Source organism: Zootermopsis nevadensis, unplaced genomic scaffold (genome assembly GCF_977971745.1).
Source record: "Zootermopsis nevadensis isolate Lab colony 2312 unplaced genomic scaffold, Znev_1.0 Znev_ptg000021l, whole genome shotgun sequence".
NCBI lineage: Eukaryota > Metazoa > Arthropoda > Insecta > Blattodea > Termopsidae > Zootermopsis > Zootermopsis nevadensis.
In genome coordinates, this window is record NW_028259153.1 from 9,527,248 (window position 1) to 9,550,195 (window position 22,948).

The window sequence follows — 22,948 nt, forward strand, 5'->3', positions numbered from 1 at the left end:
GAGAATCGCCCTGGACCATACCCAAGTACGTAACAAAGACATTTCGGCTAACGTAAATTGAATTATTACCTTCCTAATTCATGAAAAATCTAGTTAGTTGCAAACTCTCAGACTGAAAAGAAGTGTAATTGACCCAACTGCTAGGCCGTGTTCAGTATTACAAACAACAGGACTAAGTTGTTTGATCTATCAACTATACAAAAACGAAGTTTCTGATACACGAGAACACTTTCACTGTGGAAAAGAAATCAGACAGGCCTACAGCTTAAAATTCAATATTAAAAAAAGCAGGGGCAGAAACCAGAAGTCAATTTAAGTCTCAAACTTTTTTTTTAAAGAAAGAGGCATTTCGAACAAACTTTCTACTCACCCACAAACATGGAACAGGATGTTGGAAGGCTAAACAAGTGAAGTCACGAAATGACAAATGCCTTACCTGAAATAAAAGAAAGAAAGTAAATCTGTAAAATGTCCTGTGACACATAGCATGGTTAACTCAAATTAAGAAGTCCCATATTTTAAGCATTCCTCTACTTTCGTGGATTAATAAATTTAAAAGTTATCAAGTGGTGTTCTGCACAGTGAAGTAAGGAGGGCAATGTTCAGACAGGACGAAATTAAGACCGAAACTTACAAACTCGTAAGGAAACAAACTGCGAGTGAAAAACTAAGTAGGACAAGAAGTGCAAAATATGAGAAACAGGAAAACAAATGTAATTCCCCTTATATTAAAACAGAGCTATGTAACAATTGTGCATGTTATTTCATACGAATTCCTAACACTCTGACAGTAAGACATCAAACGTTTTCGAATAACAACGTTCTGATCGTAAAATCTGATTCATGCTGCTTGTAATCAGCAATAATTATTACTAATTGAAAAGACCTATTGTAATTCTAGGGGGATAATTTCTTTCGTACTCTCATATCTTACTCCCTTTCTGCATTTCTGATAAATGACTTCAGAGTACAACTTTTGAAACATTTCATTATAGACAGCAACCGAGGTGTCAAAAGGAAAACAATTTGTTGCACCACGTAACAAACCTGTCTCTAGAAGCCATGGTTTTCCTCACAGTAACAAACTTACAACTCCAATAAATGATCACTGAAGCCAATGATGTATGCGACATCTTTAAGATACGTACACTGCATTCTGGACCACACGTTTTTCGAACTTAGGTCTTCACGAGCTAGGGTGATGACTTATGTCGAGTTACTTTCATTTTCGAAGCCGGCAACATGGAGGCTATTTAAATAGCACCGAGGATCAACGAACCTCTATTATGTACAGCAGAGGCATCTTGCCATATATGGAGCGCCACCGACCAGGTAGCCTTCTCCTTACAACAATGAGCTCCATCTACCTTGCAGGCAAACATGCAGTGAACCTCAAAGGATAACTTGGCCAAATTCCTGCAAGCAATGTCACAGAAACGAAAAACCCCAATCAGTTCACAACACAAGTTGCTTAGTATTAAAAAAAGACCTTTGGGTTTTTTTATCAGGACTGACCAACGAGAAATTCAAGATGACAAAGATGAAATAAATGTTGGTATCAGTTTGATCAGAAATATATATCTACCTAACCCTGTGCAATACACAATGTCACTTAATCTCAGTATCTTATTCCATTTGTCTTCATGGATCAGGGCATGTACCGACTCAAAATCTTCTTTCACCGCTACCTTTGTCTTCCATCTCCTGTGTTGCATTTAGTAATTAATTCTGTGATATATTCAAAACAACAAACCCCACCTATTTTGCCCAAAAAGTGACCCATTCAATTATTCACATCTTTCTAGAACTCCAGCTGCTCACTTTAAAAACAAAAGTTTGCTGTCGCTAGATATTTACAATTTCTAATAATATTAAAATAAAATATCCAGCGACGGTTATACTCTAACATAAATTTTATGAGGACGAAGTTGCAGTTCATATTAGTAAAAGAATTGAAAGAATTTGCTAAATTCCGAACAACTGTGTATGTTTAACAGGTTACTGAGCAGACCTATGCAGCTGACGTAACGTCGTTTAAACAGACCAAGAGATAAACCATATAAGACACTATTCTCACTTCGTCCTAACGTTGTTGCTGATACAGAGTATTTAAATAAACCACAAACGGCAAGCTGCAATTCCAGTTGCGTGTTGTTTACACACACAGGGCTTCAAATTTGCGCGGTGGAAAATCTAGTGTGACGTATATATAAAGCTGCTGTCATTATGGGAAGGGAAGGGGATGGATGCGGGGTTTATAATGCCCCGAACTCTAAACCGAGGTCTCCTCAGGCATAACAACGGTTGTAGTGTGTTTAAATAAAAACTGAATTTCCATAAGACCCATCTTAAACCTCGTTATAATGTGTATTACCAACCAAGGTCGAATCAGAACATTTGTGAGGTTGTCATCAGGCTGGATTATATACGATATGGATGTTGAGGCATTTATACAAGACGACGTTAGGGAAAATGCAAACACAGAAAAATAAAAGCTCAGACAACCTCACGTCCTTTACAAAATCACAGGACATGGAATTAATTCTGAGTATTCATAATGAAATGGAATTAACACGAAAAAGTTTTAGTCCTGCGTCAGAGTAAGGATTTTATTTTGAGACGAACGAGAGAAAAGGCCTATAATAATAGCAAACTGTTTTGTAATTCCTTGAGCTGATAACGATTCGTATCTTCGATTTGTTTCGGTTCATAATTATATTTTCAAAGAATAAATCATTTTGATATTTGTGATATCTCCTTGAGCGAGATATCGATCCATCGCCAAACTGCTACATATTTTAACGCAACGTGAAATAGTTTAAGGCACTGTAATAGTCTGGTGTGACTGAGGAAATCTACAACAAATCACCGTCATAACAGCTGGCTTTCGGGCCAAGATTTAACCCAAGACTCCCGAATACGAAGTAGACGTGCTAAGCACTCGGCGCTAAATTCGGAGTCATTCTGTATGAAAGAGTTTCCGACCACCTACGTATATCACATTGTCTGTGTTTCATATCGCAGTTTTATCTGCCAACTGATGGGACGCGCGGCCCGATGCATTAGCTGGAGCTAATGGACGCTGCGGGGACTCACCTTGCAAGAGACGGAAGCTTTTTAAAATTTTCCACGCAGTACAGAGCATCATTTTAAAAAGATACTGTCCCTGTATATGTAATTTATATCGAGCATGTCCTAATAATGTGTAGTAATGGACCCATTAGACATTTTAATTGGCCTGGAGACAGGTCACTATGCACGGCACCACTGATATGTCGAATGTCATCTCTCTTGAAATCCGAGGGTACGTAAACACGCAATTTCTTAATCTAATGTCGTGTTTTATATCTGAATCCCGGTGGAAACCGCCTGTCAGGACCGTCTAGTTATATTTTGAGACCCTCCATGCAATAACTGATTTAAGAGCCCCCCTGCCTCTTCCAGTGAAATAAATTGTAATTGCCTGCCTCATCTCACTCTCTTTTCTTCCCCACATCCTTCTATTTTCTCACTCTCTCCTCTACATCGCCACAAGTCATGGCATGAACACAGAAACGGTATTTAGTTATTTTGGGCAAAACTCAAGGGTTGGTCCCGGCTACTTGAAAACATTCTGTTCATGTCAAAAAGTGCATCGACATTCAAAAACCCACTGTTCTGGCCGCCTCTGCCTTGCAAGAACTGCGGGACGTGTGAGTAGCTAGAACACAGCTTCGGAATATCAAGCACGATCAATCCTTGAATCATAAAACACATCACGGAAATACATGAATTCTATCAGCGCTGTCTAGTGTTTTTAAGTCCCTTGACGGTAGGAAGGCCCGAGTAGATGGGCCGCTCGTCGGTGGAGACCGATCCGGTCCCACGTTAAGCCGGGCAGGTCGGGGCGGCCCTGCCGCCTCTAGAAACAAATTATAACTTCCTAGTGTTCTCTAATCAAGTTTAGAAACCCACATAGAAATATGCCATGACTGTCGGCCGAGTGGTTAGCACTCCTGCTTCGAATTTTGGAGGTTCCGTTAGCAAACCTCGACCCGCAGACTATCTTGGGTTTTTCGTGTTTTTTTCAGTCTCTCCTTAAATATTCATCCATTCCACTTCGTTATTGACTAATCACCCTTCATTCGATACTATACACTCAGTAATTAATATGTATTTTAATATATTAGAAATAAATAAGTAAAAAAGACTGCATATTTCTATACTCATTCCATTTCATCATCACATTCATAATAATAATAAATGTAATTATTGTAAAAGAAAGACGAGAGGAAGGAATTATGAAAGAGCTGTAAAAGGAAGGCAGGAATAAATAATACAAAAGAAGACGAAATATTCAGAAACAACTGAAGACAAATAATTATGAATGGTCTATATATATAATATATATTATAAAGAGGGAGAGACAAAATTAAAGTCATAACACAATTAATATTTGCTTCTCAAGAAATATTACTACGCCAAACCACTCGGATTATACTAGACAGTAGTGGCTGAGCTTCTGAGAAGCATTCTTCTTGCATCACAGCCACTTAAATAATTAAGTACTTTGTTAAGCTCTCCTATAACGAGTACACGGAAGTGAACAAACAGATCCCGTCCTGAAACCTGTAAGATGATGTCGGTTCAAGTCACCACTGGGAAGATACTTCATTGACACGGATAGCAGAACAGAATAAGAAGTTCTAAGAAGACCGAATGATGCCTAGCTTTCCTTCAGCTCATTAAATATACGCAGGAGGAATTAAAAACCAATTACTGTACAATTGATGATCCATTTCTGTGAAGACAATCAAAAGTGTGTGGGGGGGGGGGTGTCCGTCCCAGTTAGATAAATGGTCTATCTCTTTGACAGCATGATCATGACTGTCAACATAATCATCATCATCATCATCATCAATTTTATACTTGTTTAAAATGGTGATCTTGAAGAACTCACATCTGGCTTGACCATTTCAGGAATCCTTTCGACTTCTAGAGTTTGTAATAAAGTGGGCCTCAGGCTTTTATTAAGGAATTAAAACGAAAATGAACATGGTGGAAACAGGGGGTCTTTCCCCCGAAGCTAAAACGAGCAGGAGCTACATAACCTACCCTTCCAAGCGCCACCACGAATGTAAAGGGATAGTTATGAATCTTCACATAAAATAAGATGAACTCTTGATCAACTGAACAATGCTAAAGAAAGGCCCGATACTATGCAGATTGTGAACAGCTACGGGCTGGGCGGCCGGGGTTCGATCCCCGACGGGGGCAGAGGATTTTTCCTCTAGCCTCTGCGTCCAGACCGGCTCTGGGGCCCACCCAGCCTCTTATCCAGTGGGTACCGGGGTCCTTTCCCGGGGGTAAAGCACGGCCGGGGCGTGATGCTGACCACTCACCCCCATCTAGTGCCGAGGTCAAGAAAGAGTAGGAGCTATACGTCCGCTCCCCCCCAAGTGCCTGCATAGGCATGTACAGTCCACAGACCAGGAGAAAACCCCTGCTATTAATTCGATATACGCGCATGCGAAAGATTTCGCGGTGAGTGACGACCCGTCCTAAAAGCATTCGTTCCACAACCACTGAACGAACAACAGACGACAGGCTTTCATGTGTTCTAATGAGTATAGCTTTAAGATTACCTCACAGCGGCACAGTGATTTAATCTAGAATATTATCGCAACACCCACAGAACACATTAGAGGTGCACTCACTACACGCTGCTCTTAACTGCTTGATGTTTTCAGTCTGTGTGTAGTAGCGTAAAACTCTGACGTATCACACTTCCCACCAATAGCAGCCTTCTAGTCCAGCTGATAAGTAACATTCCCCCCGCACCGCACCAGAAACGACTTCCCCCCGCAGGGCTTTTATCCTGGTCTGTGGACAGTAGCGGGACGCTTTACTTTACTATGCAGATCGACAGGTGCATTGGTAAGAATGTCCATAGACATCAATTAGTTCAGACATTACACAACTTTTGAACAGACACACAAATGTCACGAAACGTTAGTTGCAAAATTTTGACACTTCCTCAAAACACCCAAAAGCTCTGAAGGCTGTTTTACATTTAAAAACTGAAGGCCATTATCTCATGAAGACGATGCTTAATTACTTCCAACGAATGGCATTACACATTCTTCACATAAGTTAATGATTGTCCTTGAACTGAGACCAATAAAAAGGCTCTGACGGTGCCAGTTAATAGTTTCAGGGTAACTAATCGATCTAGGGCGTGAATCGATGGGGGATATCGATGGGGCTGTTGTGGAACGTAATAGACACAGCGTGAGATCTTGTTTCAAGATCGATTATTGTCCCCCCCTCCCCTTCCTCCGACACGTGCAATTAACAAGTTTCAACACGTGCACAAGACTGCTTACCGTAAAACACATCTCCACTGTCCGGGTCTGGCGATACAAAGGACGACAGCCAAAACTTGCTAATTGTGGCTCGCCTAATTACTGACACATCAAGTCAAAGCGACAAACATTCAACCAACTAACCAACTCCAGTCCTTGGTGCATGGATTTCCTGGAACAGCTAACAATCATTCAATTGGTCAAACAGATTTTTTTATACTTCTACAATCCGACAGGCCTCCACCCAGTTCACTAAAACCATAACCAGAACTTGCGCCCCTGAGGAAATTTAATACAATATATTTATACCCCATTTATCTCATACGTATTCTAGTATTATCAATCCATGTATGAATAAACAACATTACTTGCAGATGTAACAATGTGAGGATAATATTAAAATGGTATAAAGTATTTTGTGACTTCATCATATTCGGATGCCAGTTTGTAAATTTCATGCTTGGTAATAATATACGAATTAAATATGTAATTTTAAATTTACTTCTCTGAAGAAGTTATTCTTTGTTAAGGACAGAAATAATGTAGATACTTTTTTGTATTTATTTATAAATAAGACAAATAATATGATTATAAAATTCGTTGTAAATATTGTAAAACACCACGTTACAATTTGCGCTGATACGAAAGTCTGAAAATTAGGATGTCACGTCACGGCATGTTACGTTACATTACATTACGTTTAATGTGTTCCAACAGCAACAGAAGCCTTAATACGGCACTGTTATTCCGTTCACCGTGCTAATGAGAACCCTTGATACCACAGGCGTTGTGTGGTAGAGGTCCCATCCTCGTATCCGAGCGCATGTAATTCAAACTTTGTGGAGAACCTTAGCAAAGTTCCCAACTCCAGAATTTGCCAATCTCTTTGAACCCTGTCCCACTTTGCCTTCTCTACAACGTTGCTAATTCCAAAGGAACACATTTCGGCTTACATTCAGGAATGTGTATTCTTATGCTTGCATTCAATATTCGCCTTCGATTTTACTGAAATACACAGGTTCACTGTCGCAATCTGAGACTTATGTTGTAAATAAGTATTTATAACTAACCTCGTATAATATAGAGCTGTCTAGCTCGAACAGTAGCTAATAGTAGTTATAAAAACAGCTGTGTAAACCGAAAGTTCATTTACATTGTTCAGAAAAGCATGCCCCTGGAGCCTGTTCTTAGCCAGATGATTCCAGTTAATAATTAACCACCCATATTTCTTCAAGATCAATTTTTATATTATCCTCCAATTTATGCCCAGGCATCTCAGATGCTCACAATACCATAAGCCCTCCTTTACCACCTAAAACTGTGTAAGATATTCCGATCTATCTCATGCGTGCTACACTACCGGCCAATCCCAAACTCCATGACTTGACAGCCCTGAGAATATCTACTGAAGAGGGCACATTATGAATCCTCACATTATAAGAGTTCCTCCGGCCTCTTGTTACTATATGCTTATCAGGTTAAAATATTCCCTTCATTACCCTATCCTTAACATCCTCAGTCTATGTACGTCGCTTAGCATAAGAGATGAAGAGCCACAGTTATTTAATTTAAGGGATAATATAATTGGCTGTACAGACTATAACGGTCTAAACACAAGGAGAGGATAACAGAAGGTAAAATCGATATCTCCCTTGGAACTGTAAGCCACTGGGGAAAGGATCCGTTAGTAGGCCGAAGAGAAGTTTGTGAGAGCAACCAATGAAATTGCTGCTTCTCGCATTTGACCCTTGTTCTTGTCAAAACGGTTTTCAAGGCTGGGATTTTGTTTTCGGGGATGAACCGCGTCGAGTGTTGAAAATTATCTAATGATTCGGCAACAAATGAAGAAAATATGTGATGGTTGGATGTTTTTCTTAAAGTAACATATAGGGCAGACCACTGCACCATGACATGTTCGCCCTAAAGACGGCAACTGTGATATTTGTTGAAATGATATATAATTTTCAACATTTGACACGAAACCGAAGTTCTCTTCAAGTTATTTGTGATCAAAGAAATGTATTTGTGTCACTTTAATTCTCCATGCAGCTTGTATAATTCAACGTATATGTGGCATAGCTTAAGGCTTAAACATTAGTGTGTTTATGTTGGCTGTTCTGTATGAAATAAAATTGAGATAAATGTTTACTCCGGATGATATCACGGTATTTCTGCTGCAAAGATCTGACAGCAGTTAAATTCCGTCTTGATTTGGCTCCGAGCGATAAGAAAAGTAGATTATTTTTGGATGGACCACATGCCATTGCTACTGGCTGAACAGCCGACTGATTGTTTATCCACCGTTCAACGTCAGGCTGTTCAATTAAACGTTTTCACAAAAACTGGCCCAGATTGGGCGGCTGTGAGCAATTATCCTGACCCAGCTGTAATCAGATTTCTTATATAGTCCTATTCCTTGTACAGAATGCACCCATGTTCGGAAATCTTGTGCCTGACATTTGGAATGCTGCAGCCAAGATAATATTCAAGATATCTGGATGTCATTAACACTGAAGTACGTGTTATATAATTTAATGGTAATCCATGTCGGTCTCATATAACACCAACTTACAAGGTAAAATTAAACTTGTAATTCTTTAAAAAACAACTCATTGTAGAAAATACTGACGTGTAATTACAAAATGATATAACACGATAACCCTTTGAAGTTGAATTTCGCCTAATAATATTTAAGAATTCAGTCCATACCGCAAAGAAAACACAACACTTTACCGTTTGAACATCAAATGGTTAATTCTGTTTACGGAAATGATCTCTCTTTACCGAGAATCATATGAAATAATTACAAAAAGAAGAGTTGTTGATTGTTGCAGCACGTGGGACACAATAGTTAACACTGGACTGCAAAGGCTTAACATGTCTACAAATTTCATTTGAAATTTGTAAAATGTTACACTGAGTATCACATTTGGACATACTAGGCGCATACGTGGGGATAATATTAAAATATTCCTTAAAGGAATATGGCGGTACTGGACCAGGATTCCATAAAGGACATAGAATTATTTCACGAACTTAAAGTTTGTTACCCTCTGGAGTTACTTCGATGTGGCATTCTTTTGACCGTTTGTAATACGAACTTAATTCAAATAATATTTAAACATTCAGTTTTTACTTTGAAGAAAACACAACGCATCTACTTTACGAAGACCGATTGGTTAATGACGTTTAGGGAAATAATCTTTGTCCCGAGAAGCATACAAAACCCAGAAATTCACTCTGTGGGCAAAACGGAGAGTTACAATGTCGTACTGAATTGAGAAGTAGGTGGTATATGTATTTAACCACTATGCTTTAAAGTGTAAAAAATGGTACAGCGATGTCGTGCAACGACAAGAACTGAGAATTTGTTCTGAAAAAAATAATGGCACTTCGATATAAATGCTAGTTTGTGTTTTAGAACCACAGAATACATTTCATTAGAACGTTAAAGAAATTCATACTTTTACGACGCGTTCGCATCTCTGTGATCAAAAGTTGTCATTCCACAAAATATTTCTTTTTCCGTTATCGACTATACATATATAATATTATGTTGTCCACTCCTCACTGTCTAAAATACATTTCAAACGTAACGTGCTGATACATCACAACCGAAGTTAATTCCGATACGATACGTGTTACTTATTAATCCAGTTTCACGAACAGTGACAACAAATTAATGGGCTTATTTGGTGAGATTTCAGGTTCTCACGACAGTATGAATAAGGCTGTTTTATGTGTTGTAGCGTCGTGTAGGCTGGTAGAATTTTACGTACGTTTCTGAGGTTCTTGCTGCCTCCATTATCAGGATGTTCACCCTACTGATAGAGGCAACAAGCGTCTCTGAAACGTCGGTATACTTATTCAAGACTATACGGAATTGACTCAATATAATTTTTCGACGTTTACAATGCTGTCTTCGATGTCAGCTAGAAGTAAGGTGTGTCACGTCAGATAGAGATGACCCTTATCGTCAACTAGTGTCAATGCCAGCCTCTTCTGAAATATTACTCAAACTATTAGCAATGGCAAAATAAAATTATTTCTGTAACAGTAATCAACATTGTCGAAACAGTTCCACTAGCATGTTCCTCAATTTCTGTAAAGCCCCACTTGAGAAAATATTACAGTACAGCATCTCTAGATATTTAACTAACAACCTGGCACACCTTTGAACAGCAGGTATTTGATCATTAGTTGAGAAGAGAACACTTTAATATACTTCCTTCTATTCAAGAAACTTCATTCAGCAGAGAGAACTGCCACTCAGTAATATCGATTCTGCCACGATAAGGAAGAAGTCTTTGAATGCCATTAACAACTTAAGTCCATTCATCATTCCGGCCATGCCATTAGGCGTTCCTTAATTTCCATAAGTTATTGCTTTCGTTTGTTGAACACAAACAAGAACCAAGCTTCAGGTAGGATTCAGACTACTGGCGCTTTCTATTTATCCATTCGATAATATTTCTGAACACACTCCTCATGACATTTAAACAACCTCAAAGGAACGAACTACAGCATGTTTCAGAAATTTGTACACAACAGAACTTTGATTTCTTGGCGACGAAAATACTAAGATATGAGAGAGATAAATAACATATTTCTCAACGTTGTAGGCTATTAATCACTACACAATAGTTGGCTAATGTGTGTAAAATCGACTTCACCGAATTTAAGGCTATCCAGACAATGAATAAATAAAAGCAATTTGGGACGTACACAGGCCATAAACACAGCGGAACTGCTATTTTAAATGCGATTTAAGAATTGAAGACTTAACAATAAGGTAAAACTTTGAGGTTGAACCCAGTATCTGGCAAATACAAAATGGTGGGTACTGACTGGTAGCGTGTCCATATATTCTAAACCCTTGACAAAACCAGGAAGTCATTATCTCGTTTTATCAAAGCACGATCATAACCCAACAATGAGTAGGCTTTAATCGTGCACAAAATATAAGTGAAAACGTAAGTGTTACGAAAAATTTGTACGCCTTATCAAGTATCAGAAGATAGAAATTCGAGGCTCGCATCATTTGCCGAAAAACTTACTGTATTATAATGGTACTGCACACACAATTTTAATGTTAAACAACGTTATTCGCGATAGTCAAAACAGTTAACAATGCTCAATAACTGTCCATCAAGATTCTGCAGTGCCATCCGAACTGAAACGCCAAGAAAATTAGATAAATAACAGCGTTTTAATTGTTGTATATTTTAAATCCTGTTTAGTATCCAAGGGTTGTAATTTGTCCGAACTAGTAAAGTGTGGGAAGGATGGATGCAGAGATAATAACACAATTATCACATATCAAAATCTCAGCTCGTCTTTAATGTTTGTATTAAATTAAACTTCAAAGTTTTAAAGACAGGTGGGTCTGGAAACAAACCTATCAGCTTAGTAGAAAGGTAAAAGAAAAATTAATAAAAGGGTGTAAGAGCAGGAGGTCAGGAAAATTACTTAATTAATAAGGAGCTTCATAATTTGTTCCCTTCACCAAACATTCTCCTGATAATCGAAACGAGGAATATGAAATGGGCGTGAAATGGAAAATAAGTACAGAATTTCAGTGGAGAAACATAACAGATTTTACTGAACGCCGATGGGAAGATAATATTAAAATAAAGAAACATGTGAGTAGAATTATAAACACAAATGTGACGGGATTTTGTGAACATGTTCATCAACGATCATATTTCATAGAAAGCTGAGAATTTTGACCGGCTCAGCGACTATTATCACAAATCTATTTAAATACGTTAACCAATCACCTGAAGACAGTCATGAGGAAAAATTCCCGAAACGTCGTGTGTACTAACTACACGTCAGAAAACTGACAACGCCTAACAAAGTTTCGATGTAATGAAAAAGACAATTACTGAAAATGTCGGTAAATAATTACCAGAATACACGGCGTGACATCCCAGAAGACAGCCATCTTCACACTCGTCGCCGTGGGAAACTGAAATGTCGTCAAAATAACGAGCCGAGCACGGAAGGGGCTAACGAGTAGGTATGCCACTACTGGGGCACGTGTTTCTGTTACGATTTCAATCAGGGAACGGAGTGCATCAGCTTATTAGCTGTTGTAGCTCTCAGCGCAGTGGACGCGATGAGGTGTTCCAACTGGTCCACGCCTAATGGCTTTTACACGACGCTTAATTACACATATGGGCTTCCCTTGGAAGGATAGCTTTAATTAAGAACAATGTAGTAAAGAGACTGGACTGCATTAATGCTGCGGTATATTGGTTACCAGCGCTGCTTCCTTATATGGGAGGACTCTGGTTTGAACCACGGTCGAGACACTCGATACCCTGAGTGGAGGTTTCTTCAGATTCTACGGCCAAGTACAGGTATTGTACCTTCCAGGTCGTCATGACAGTCTTTCTCGTGTTCCTGAATTGAACATCATTCTCTTGAGTGATGTTACACAACTTGGGGGCATAAAATGTAAAAGAAGAATAAGGAAAACAGGAAAAAGAGATGGTAAAAAAGGTTTACTGAGGAAAAGGAGACAAAGACACAAAGAGAGAAGAAAGAAGAAATTATACAGGATTCAATTCTGTCGTTCGCGATTTCGCATATCCGCGGTTTTATTTCAGTGTCATGAGGGAATCAGTATCCTATCGTCGCCACGGCAGAAGCTGCAGCGTAGACCCACCGAGTTGCGCGCGCAGTTTCACTGACTCGCCACACCATTTTAATTCCGGGTACACCACAAATTAAGGTCTCTCTTTGTGAATCACTCATAATATAAACTAGCATGTTGCACGTTTTCTGTTTTATACGCTTTCGATATGATTCTCAAGAACCTAACCCCCGCGTATAACGAGAGCCACCTGTACTGAATTGGCTATATGTTTTAGTTCTTTTAACGACGACCCGACAGTAGGGCTGCAGACTGCCATAAAGTGTGGTGGAAACCGCTGTCTAGACACGCGGCGGAAGTGTGACCGACTACCATAAAGCAGACAGGAAAAACGCGGACACTTCCATGAAGTAGTGATTCCAGTTCTCGAGCGATCTAGACAGCGCGACCACCGATATTAAACTCATCATAAGAAAATAATGAGAATCGACATCTGTCTTCAACTTTAACAAGTTGCGACTTGTCGGCTGCGCACAGCGCAAGTCTGACGCAATCCCCACAATTTGATCTTTGGAATTTCAACCATGTTAACCATGTTACCGAAATTTCGTACACAGTCATTTCAGTGCGTGGAAAATTACGTGGTTACGCTATTATTCTCAGATTTTAGCCACAACTTAAGTAAATCGTCATATTTTAATAAAACTCACGAATACGAAATTTAATTATGAATCCCTTCAACACATCTCGAGTTGTTTATTGCTTACACACGCAGGCAGACAGACGGACAGGTTTAAATAGTCATTGAGGAATTTGAATACGCTTATAGAAATATGCTTCAAGAGCTGATACTATGTTTATTTAACGACGCTATTTTGAATAAAAATTTTATATTACGTCGAGTGAGGTAGGGAGAATAATGACATGTATTCAAAGAATAGAAGAGTGAATAATATCCTATTTGGAAGTCCTATTCCCTCACTCGCCTATAGTTAACATACTCAGTCTAGATTCGAATCATGAACGTCCGAAATACAAATCCAGAACGATCCCGCATTGCTTCAACAGTGACGAACGATTGTGTACGTACGAAAACATTATTTTTCCCAATTATGTTTACTGTGTCCTGTTAACGACATAATAACAAAAAGTGTGGCCGCAATTATTTTCCATTCACTCGGGTGATTTACGTAAATGTGTCCCGAAGTCTGTCACTCACACAGCCCAGCAAACAACGCGAACAAGAGGTACGCGTAACACAGCGCGACGAGAACATTGTTTCATTATCTACACTGACCAGCCTTCCACAATCTAAGCAAACCCGTTTAGGTTTTAATAAATCACCACCAACAAATCAACACGTGTTTTTTTCAAGCAAACTCGAAAATACCTACTCAAATTTTGTAGGGGTAATTATCTTACAGACTTTCCGAAGTGGATAGGTGGCAGGGTTCTTGATAGACTATACTGGATGTCAAGTCCACCAAATGAACAATTAAACGACCCAGACGCAGATGTCAAGATAATATTAAAACTGATCTTATAAAAACAGTTCGTAAAGTTGAAGGGGACTGAACTTGATCAGGAGAGGTTCCGATAGCAGCTTTTAGTGAATACGGTATTGAACTACTGATTACCATAAAAATTTGGATTTTCTCTATCAACCGAGTCGATTACTACTGCCCAAGGTCTTGTACCACGGGGCGTATTCCTTGGCGTTAAACGAAAAAACTTCTAAAATGTGTAGAAATAAATCCGTCTTCCAAAATGATTGTTCAGTGCAGACGAGGAGACGGACGAAAATAGCGAAAACAATTGACGCTTTCGTATTGCAGTGAAACAGGACAGAAATAGATGTCACTACAGTTGCGCCAATTTTACAAATGCTTTCTTCCCTGTGACGTAAGAGCAGATAGGACAAAGCTATGCTCTTGTACAGTCCTTTGTGTGAGGAAAAGTGTGAAACAAAGAAGCAGTAATTGCAACGAAGGAAATTTGACTTAATTCAGGCTTCTGTATTCCTACGAGACAAAACATTTATGAACAAACGAGGAAGCAATTCCGCAAACAATAGTGCGTTCGTTAAGACGAGCTTGCCACTTTACCTTTTAACAGAAATTAACACATTTTTAATTAGATTTTTATAAAGACATTTAAAAAGGTATGTACGTAAATTATATGACACGGTTTTGCGTGGAATGGTATTATTACAATTCAGCCTTATTTATTTGTATATACTTTCCCAAAGTGTAAAGAGTTAACGGATTATGGGTAGAAAATATGTCCATCTCTCCGTCAGACAGCGCATTATATTTCATAATCTCATAAAAATTCCGATAAAATTTGGTATCTGCAGTAAAAGTTGTCAGAATTTAATTTTTGTTGAGTTGAGTCAAATATTATGGAAGTATAGGATTTGAGACTTTCGCGGCGAGTACAATCAATAAAATCTTCTCGGGCAATCAGCCGCGTTAACTGGTTACCGTATTAAACCGACGTTTCGGGAACAAATTCTGTCCCAATCTTCATGGTTCTGATGTGACTGGATCCTCGGAAGTCGCCTCTGTTAACACAGTTCGTTCCCGAAACGTCGGTTTACTACGGTAACCAGTTAACGCGGCTGATTGCCCGAGAAGATTTTATTGATTATGGAAGTAATTATGAGAATGTGTACTGGACTCATCTGGCTGAGGACAGAATGAAATGACCGACTCTTGTGAACACTAAACCTAATGAACCTTCAACCTGTACTAAAAGTACAGAATTTTTTATCACTGGAGTGACTATCGGCTTCTCACAGAGCTCGTCATCGGTTCAGTACAAACTTCAAGTTGCACGGTGCTCAGTTGCAATTTTACAATTCCTTTAAGCCAGTCATCCTACAAAATAGTAATAGCAGCCAATTACATCACCATTGATGTTAAGTAACATGCTGTGAAGAAGATAGGGGACAGGGTTCGGTTTTTGCAACGTTGATCATTCGGGTTGTATTACCACAATGTCAGATAAGTGTCCGGAAACCGAAATAAAAGTGTTAGTTAAGGTGAGGGAACTCTAGGAGGACGTGTGTTATTTGCAATAAAAATATCACTGAAACAAGTATCAGTTGCTAGGTCCAGGTAATCGAACCCTGCAGATCGCTAGCTGTGACTTGCCTTACATGGACAAAGCATCCTGCATGAACCGAATACAAAGTAGCAATTACGAAGCATTGTCAAGATTTATTGTTCCGATCATATCGCAGAAACTAATATAAAGAATGATGCTTTGTTTGTTTCGACTTATGTTGTGGTTTCCTATATTCGTTTATCCGTACAGAACAAGTCAAAATGGGCGACTTCCCGTTCTTTGATAAAAGGCAATTGCAAGAAACCTATGGGTATGAGTTAAGTATATAAAACGAAACGTCATCATTATTTACTACAGTATGTTTTAAAGCCACAAAATTTTTATCTGTTATGAACGTTTAAATGATGGAACGTAAAATTAAGATTACCAGCTAACGAATGAACGTAATACGTCAGTGGTGTTCTATCCGCTGGGTCCGCTCTGGGGTACATCCAGCCGCCTACGTAACCGATACCTCACCAAAACCCAGAACTATCCAACTACTTTACATTGTACGTAAACATTCTGTTGTCGTAGTAATTAATGCGGAATCCTTTATTTGTCCGTTAACACATAACATTTTCTTTTTATATAATTATAAAAAAGCAGTTTTTACAAAGTCGAGTGCTGTACGATGAAGGAAATTTTTTGGCTATGGTAAAGTCACCAGCATGGCTCAGATAAAGACACGAAAGATAACATTTGGTAATGATATCAATTATGAATACATGATTCACTGTGACCTATCTATACAAGCTTAATTAATGTGGGTTCTTATGCGACTTAACACTTACTTAAACCTTTCTGAAATATTCATCATGTAGATTCTATGATCTGGAATTTATGTAAAAATTCGGTACCAACGATTTGTCTGTCAATGCTATGTTGTTCGTATTTTGATTTATTTATAATCATAATTTATTCACCTTCAGTTCAGTGAAGACCATGAATAGTTTGTTTTGTGGTACTAATTTATGACTGTCTAGCCGTCTTCGTGAGCCATCATGCCCAATATATCTTGTAACATTCACCTCATACAAGCTAACTGTACCACAAAGGATAACCATTCATGAACACCACGAAACACCCTTTCGGTGTTAAAAAATAAAAACATCCAATTCAGTTATTTTGTAGGTCTTCCCATCCGTTCATCCGTTTGACAGTTTGTGGGTCTGCTCTACAGCTGATCACATACTTCCTGGACATATGATAAATTACTTCACGTCTTCACTGTGTCCTTAAATTTTAACTGCCCTTTGGTGTAAGTAACTGAATACTATTTGACTGATTAAATGAAGAATGGCGAACACTTGAAATGAGAAGTACATACGTAAGTGTCCTGAAACCTCAAAGAAAGAGATCAAAACAATGATTTAAGATACAAATGAAACTGATTTAGGCTAGGATCTAATAACTGATTTTTTGATCTCGAAAATGAAATGTCGAGGTCCTAGGAAAAAGTTAATGGGCTTAACAGTTCCTTTTAAGAAACATCCTACACAATTCAGTTAGGTAACGTGTAACTTGAAACTGTTGGCAACAGAATAGCAGAACCAGCGCCACTGTCGACATTTACCTGTCAATGTGATCAAAATGGCGACCACCCAGATACAGACGTCCGTGAAATTGTTAATTCAACTAGGATAAAACGTCTCGAGACGTTCCATATTCAGACTTGTGGCGGGAGATCGGAATGTAAAAAGGCAGCTGAAGACGTACGACGCAGGACGAACAGCGCGTGTGTCACTCACAGCTCCAGACTGAGACCGCATTTCTGTTTATGCTAATGAATAATGCAATGATATTCTATTAAATCATCCTGAATTTTAGTTTGCTAGACTGATACAACACATATACATAATAACTTACGCCATAAACTTACGCACAATCCGTATTGTACTGAGTAACTCTAACGGCAACCCAGGATTTAGTAAAGCAGTCATAAGAATCAAAACGTGTTAACGCAATCACAGAACACGGACACAAGAAACCAACTCTACGAAACTCTTGTGAACCTGATAGTTGCTTAGATGGTGAAAAATTTTCCGCCCCGGCCGCGACTTAATGCTTTGCTGACTGTTTAGAGGCGCAGATTCCTACAGATAATTAAGTAAAACACGGATATGCCTTCCTGTTCCTAAATTCGTGTTTTCTTTTCTTTTGATTTGTAGACTCTGGAACCTTGTATTCGGAACTTTAGTATTTTGGTTGGAGCTGTACCGGAAGACCAAAGCCCTGACACCAGCCTAACACCACGGAGCAGAGCCCTTCTTGAGAATTTAATAATCGTTCAATTATAATCTTGTCTTCCAAATCTACTCCAATGTCTACCGAATTCTCTCTCCCGTCTAGGCCTCCCAATTAAAATTTTATAAGCATTTCTCATCTCGCCCATCCGCTCTGCATGCACAGCCCATTTTAGCTTTCTTGATTTGGTCATCGCAATATAGTCGGTTTAAGAGCAGAGATTACTTAGTGCCTCGGTATGAAATTTTCTCCACTCACTACTAGTTAGCTTACAATTTTATTTTCCTAAAAGGGGTCTCACCACCAAATAACTTGCTAAAAAAATTCTCCTCGTTTCTTGAAACATAAAACATTGCGTGTAATAAAATCCTTAATACAACCACAAAACAAACTAAATCCAAACTAAATAGCACACAACTTCTAAATTACGTAATCGCATGATGCAACACGCGCCAATTATCCAACTCGTACACAAAAACATCTTAATGGCTACTTATACAAATTACCAGATCATGTAAACTGTAGCTGGTATATTGACCATAATCGTTATAACTCAAGCTAATTACTGCTGTAAACAATTTCAGTTCAAATCATTGTCATTGTTATATTAAGTGGCACATTTGTATTAGAAGCCCTACATATATGCCTTATAGCAAATTCAAATGCATGATTAACTAAGTTTTTGCTGCAGCTGTACATCGAGACACGCGTTTCAAGTCTGGTTGCCGTTTCTCACCCTCATTCTCTTCATTTGTATGTTGGAATCTCGTACGATATTCCTATAAACCAGTTTTTATTCAATCGCTTCCGTCAGCTGAGCTGATTTATAGAAGCAGAAACTTAAATAAGCAAGGAAAAATATTTCTATACGATTCGATTTGACTTGCTCTACCATCCAAACAGAAAGCCGAGCCACAGTAAGGGCGGTTAGAAGTGAAAATCACTTCTTGAAGGCCCGGGTTCATTTCTAGAGCAATGTGGGATCTGTGACTGACAAATAAGAAACACGGTAGAATTTCCCTGCTTACTTCAGTTATTTCCCTGTCAATAGTCATTACGTTAATGCCCCATAATGATCGAATAACTCGGTGTAGTGGTTAGCATTCCTGCTTCGTGCAAGTAATGTACGATCAGACAGTACACTAAAGACGTAGGCCCTAGTGGAAATGGAAGTTGAGTTGTTACCTTCACTCTCCGGCCGATTTACCTTAGGGATAAGAGCTTCCGAACTTATTGTATTGGACGCTGGTTGGTTCCCACAGCCGATGGTAAGGGGCAAAATCTACGAGTTACAAATCGTTGAACCAGTTACTACTTACAAAACTATTCTACGCTCGGTGATATTTCAAGTTCTCATGGTAACGAGTATCGAATGTGACTATCTTCTGGGATGTTGCGCTGTATAGTCTGGTAGATACTGACCGACGTTTCAGGGGTACTGTCCTCACCATCGCTGATTATGGAGGCAGTAAGTAGCTCTGAAACGTTGGTCACTATCTACTAGATTACACGTCGCAACATCTCAGAAAACAGCCAACTTCATGTTCTACACTTACACCAAACTTCAAGGCAAACCATAAATTTTCATGGATAACAACTCGAACACTTGAATATAAATTACGAAATAAGCCCCATGATCTCTACAGATACATAGCCCAATCCTTATTAAAATAGAGCAGGCTAATGTTCAGAATGGGATGTGACACCACAAAGAACCTAAAATAAATAATTAATGTCGGAGTAAATGAGGCAAAATTCTTCAAATTTTGAATAAGAAACACAAGTATTCCTCTAACTTGACAAAGCATGTTAAACTTTGCAGTAGGATGTAAAATCAAATCAAACCAATGATGGATTAATAAAATATGGCGTGGGAATCATCACAAAAAATTATCTCTTAGACTATATTTCTTCTCAAATCTTTATGTAAGCAATAATACAATAATAAACTGCCATGTGCCGTCTGATTTGACACCTAACGCTGTAAGAAAATTCAAATGAACAGAGCACTTTCATTTTCTCGTGTCTAGCTAGATCGTATTTCTTCATAGATCATTCCTCCACTGCAGATTCTGAACAAAAAGATTCTTACCCACGGGAGGCAAGCAATACTTCAGTATCCCGACAACAGAACAATATAAAACAAATAAAAGAGAACTATGAAAAAAGAATTTCCCAGGAGATTCTCGCATTTCAATAACTCAATTGCTTACAAAAATAAAATGGAGAAACATTTACACCAGTTTCCTTAGAGCCGTCTATTTAGGGACAAGACAAATGTTTGGCCATGTTCTTTATTATCTATATTTTGAAAATTTCTTAAGTATTCTTATCCAGTATCACACCACAATCTTAGTCTAATATATGTGATATTTATTCTTCTTGAAGAATGCAACAAATCAAAATAAATACCAGAACTCTCACAGTTCTACTGGGGGGGGGGGGGGGGGGATAAATGTTCAAAACTTAAAACATTCTTTCCTTTCAGCAAGTTTCAGCCAAATTTAAAAACAAACTGGTTGCAGAAATTGGCACAAAGAACCGAGAGATCTCATCAGTAAAATGGGCTGGAAGACCTGGATTAGATTCCTGGTAAGGATGATTTTTTTCTTTGCCACCACTTCCAGAGAGCTTATCGTCCAAATGGTACTATAATTTGTACCAGAGGATGACTACTAACCACCATTTTGTGCCGAGTCCAAACATGAGTGATCTACGCGTGCTCCATCCTCAAGTCTTCCTGTCGTGGCAGCTCAGCACAAGGAAAGTATTGACTGCACCAACTAATTCTTATTTTTATAGATTACATTTTGCTATTATTTCACCTGATAACGTAAAGCCAACCCGCGATTCAACTTGCACAATTTTATAATCAGTGATTGATGAAATACGTCTGAGTTTAAATAACAAATTGTTTACAGACTGAAGTGCCGACGCATTATGTGGTGTTTGTGCGTGCTGGTATAGATATCAAAACAAGAGCATTAAAACCATGATATATCGTTAGTATGATTGGTTATCAAACAGCACTGAGTGCATCGGGGGCTCCTCCCCTAATGACAGCTTGTACAGGCTGTATTTCTAATTTAAATAAACATCAATCTTGAATAAACAACTTCCAAATCAGCGGCTGCTACTACGGAGGTCCATTCGTCATATCTACATGGTAGTGACGAAATACGAGATCACAAACATGCATGAAACATAAACCATGTCACTATTCGCAGACCTAAAATTGAGATATCTGGCTTAAAGTTTCCGAAACCAGCCGTTGCTTAGTAGTTTTAAAATTAAAGAAACAGTTGAATATTCGTTACATTACTGAAAAACAGAATAATCAGTTGATATGAAAAGAACAAAAATGCGTACCTGATAATTCTCTAGCATAATTCACATTACAAAAGTAAACGGATGAGGCTGGAAGGCCTAGCTAGAAGACTTTTTTCACAACTTCTCTTCTGAACGTGCGTAAGTCCATGCGACATAAATAATGTCGTTGAAGATGGGCGACTATGAAAAATTGCCAGGAAAAAAATGTGACTGCTTAACTTACAGACTCCGCCAATAGGAATAAATGTCTTTACTCCTACTCAACGAACAAACTTGAATGGATCTGATGTTGACATATTAAGATATGGGGTCAAAATAGCATCCGAGTATGGTGCAGCTGGATACATTTCTTACTGTGACCTCATCGGCAAGGAAACCTCCTTTAATGCAATAAATCGCAGGACAAAAAGAACATCGTTTGTGGGTCTCTCTTGTCTCCTTCAGAGGCGCTTTGCACAGTTCTTAAGCGTCGCCATGGTTACGTCGTGGCACCAGATCTACGTCACAAAACCCTTCCCCTCCCCAGGCTTTTCTCATATGCAGAACATGTAATATCAACAAGCTTTATCGTGAGCTTTCGTAATCTGAAAGCAAGTGCAAGTGGCGATATGCCTGTGTTACGAAGACTCTGTACACAATCTTACATGCTTTTATGAAACGAGAGGTATTTGTAATGATTTATCTACGCCTAATTACCTAAAAGTAAATTCTAAGCACCAGGACATGGATGCAAATGGTAAAATTTCGACAGCACTGATGGGATTACTTGTCACGTAGTCAACGAACTGCAAATTAAACATAGATGGCTGTCTTGTTCGGTTCTGAATGCGAATACATCACTGTTTGCAACAAACTTTAAGATCATTATGTATGGAATACCCAGATGACATAAAAATAAGACCGCAAAATTAGTATTTCCGTTTATTTCTCTTAGATAAAAGAAGAAATTATGATAATAGTTTCACCCAGGTGCCTTGGACGACCGCCCTGCTTGTCAACATTCACTGAATACTTCGATTTGAAAATGTAACAGAATCCCTTAAGGTCTACATAATCACGCTGCAGCGTAAATTCATTTCCTTGGCCCGGGAACAAACACAGTGAAAGGGATTGTTTGTAACTGTTTGCAGGCTTCGAATTACAGGAACCGACTAACAAAAATGTTTACTGGAGGGGAGCTGAACGCTAAAAGGCCCACTGTTCCAGTTTCACTCTGCTGTCAGTCAACGCTCAACCCTTTTGTCACCTTTCCTCTGGGACTTTTAGCATAATAGCAATTAATCAATATTTTTAAGTTAATTAAATATGTTGTTTCAAC

At 38.7% G+C, this 22,948-nt stretch overlaps 1 protein-coding gene across 8 annotated transcripts in view; it reads right to left on the reverse strand.

Annotated features, from left to right (window-relative positions):
* Nucleotides 1-22,948, reverse strand: part of LOC110834412 (focal adhesion protein tensin) — a 394,970-nt gene that overhangs the window by 254,103 nt on the left and 117,919 nt on the right. For 5 of the 8 annotated variants that reach the window (XM_087352425.1, XM_087352433.1, XM_087352427.1 and 2 more), the window contains exon 1: nt 371-499. The exons of 2 other annotated variants lie outside the window; for them this stretch is intronic. In XM_087352425.1, the coding sequence (XP_087208551.1) occupies nt 371-484 (114 nt within the window). In that variant the 5' untranslated portion in view covers nt 485-499. Of the gene's footprint in view, nt 1-370; nt 500-20,980; nt 21,002-22,948 lie in introns of those variants that run through there. One more of the 8 variants, XM_087352424.1, reaches the window with a different exon arrangement.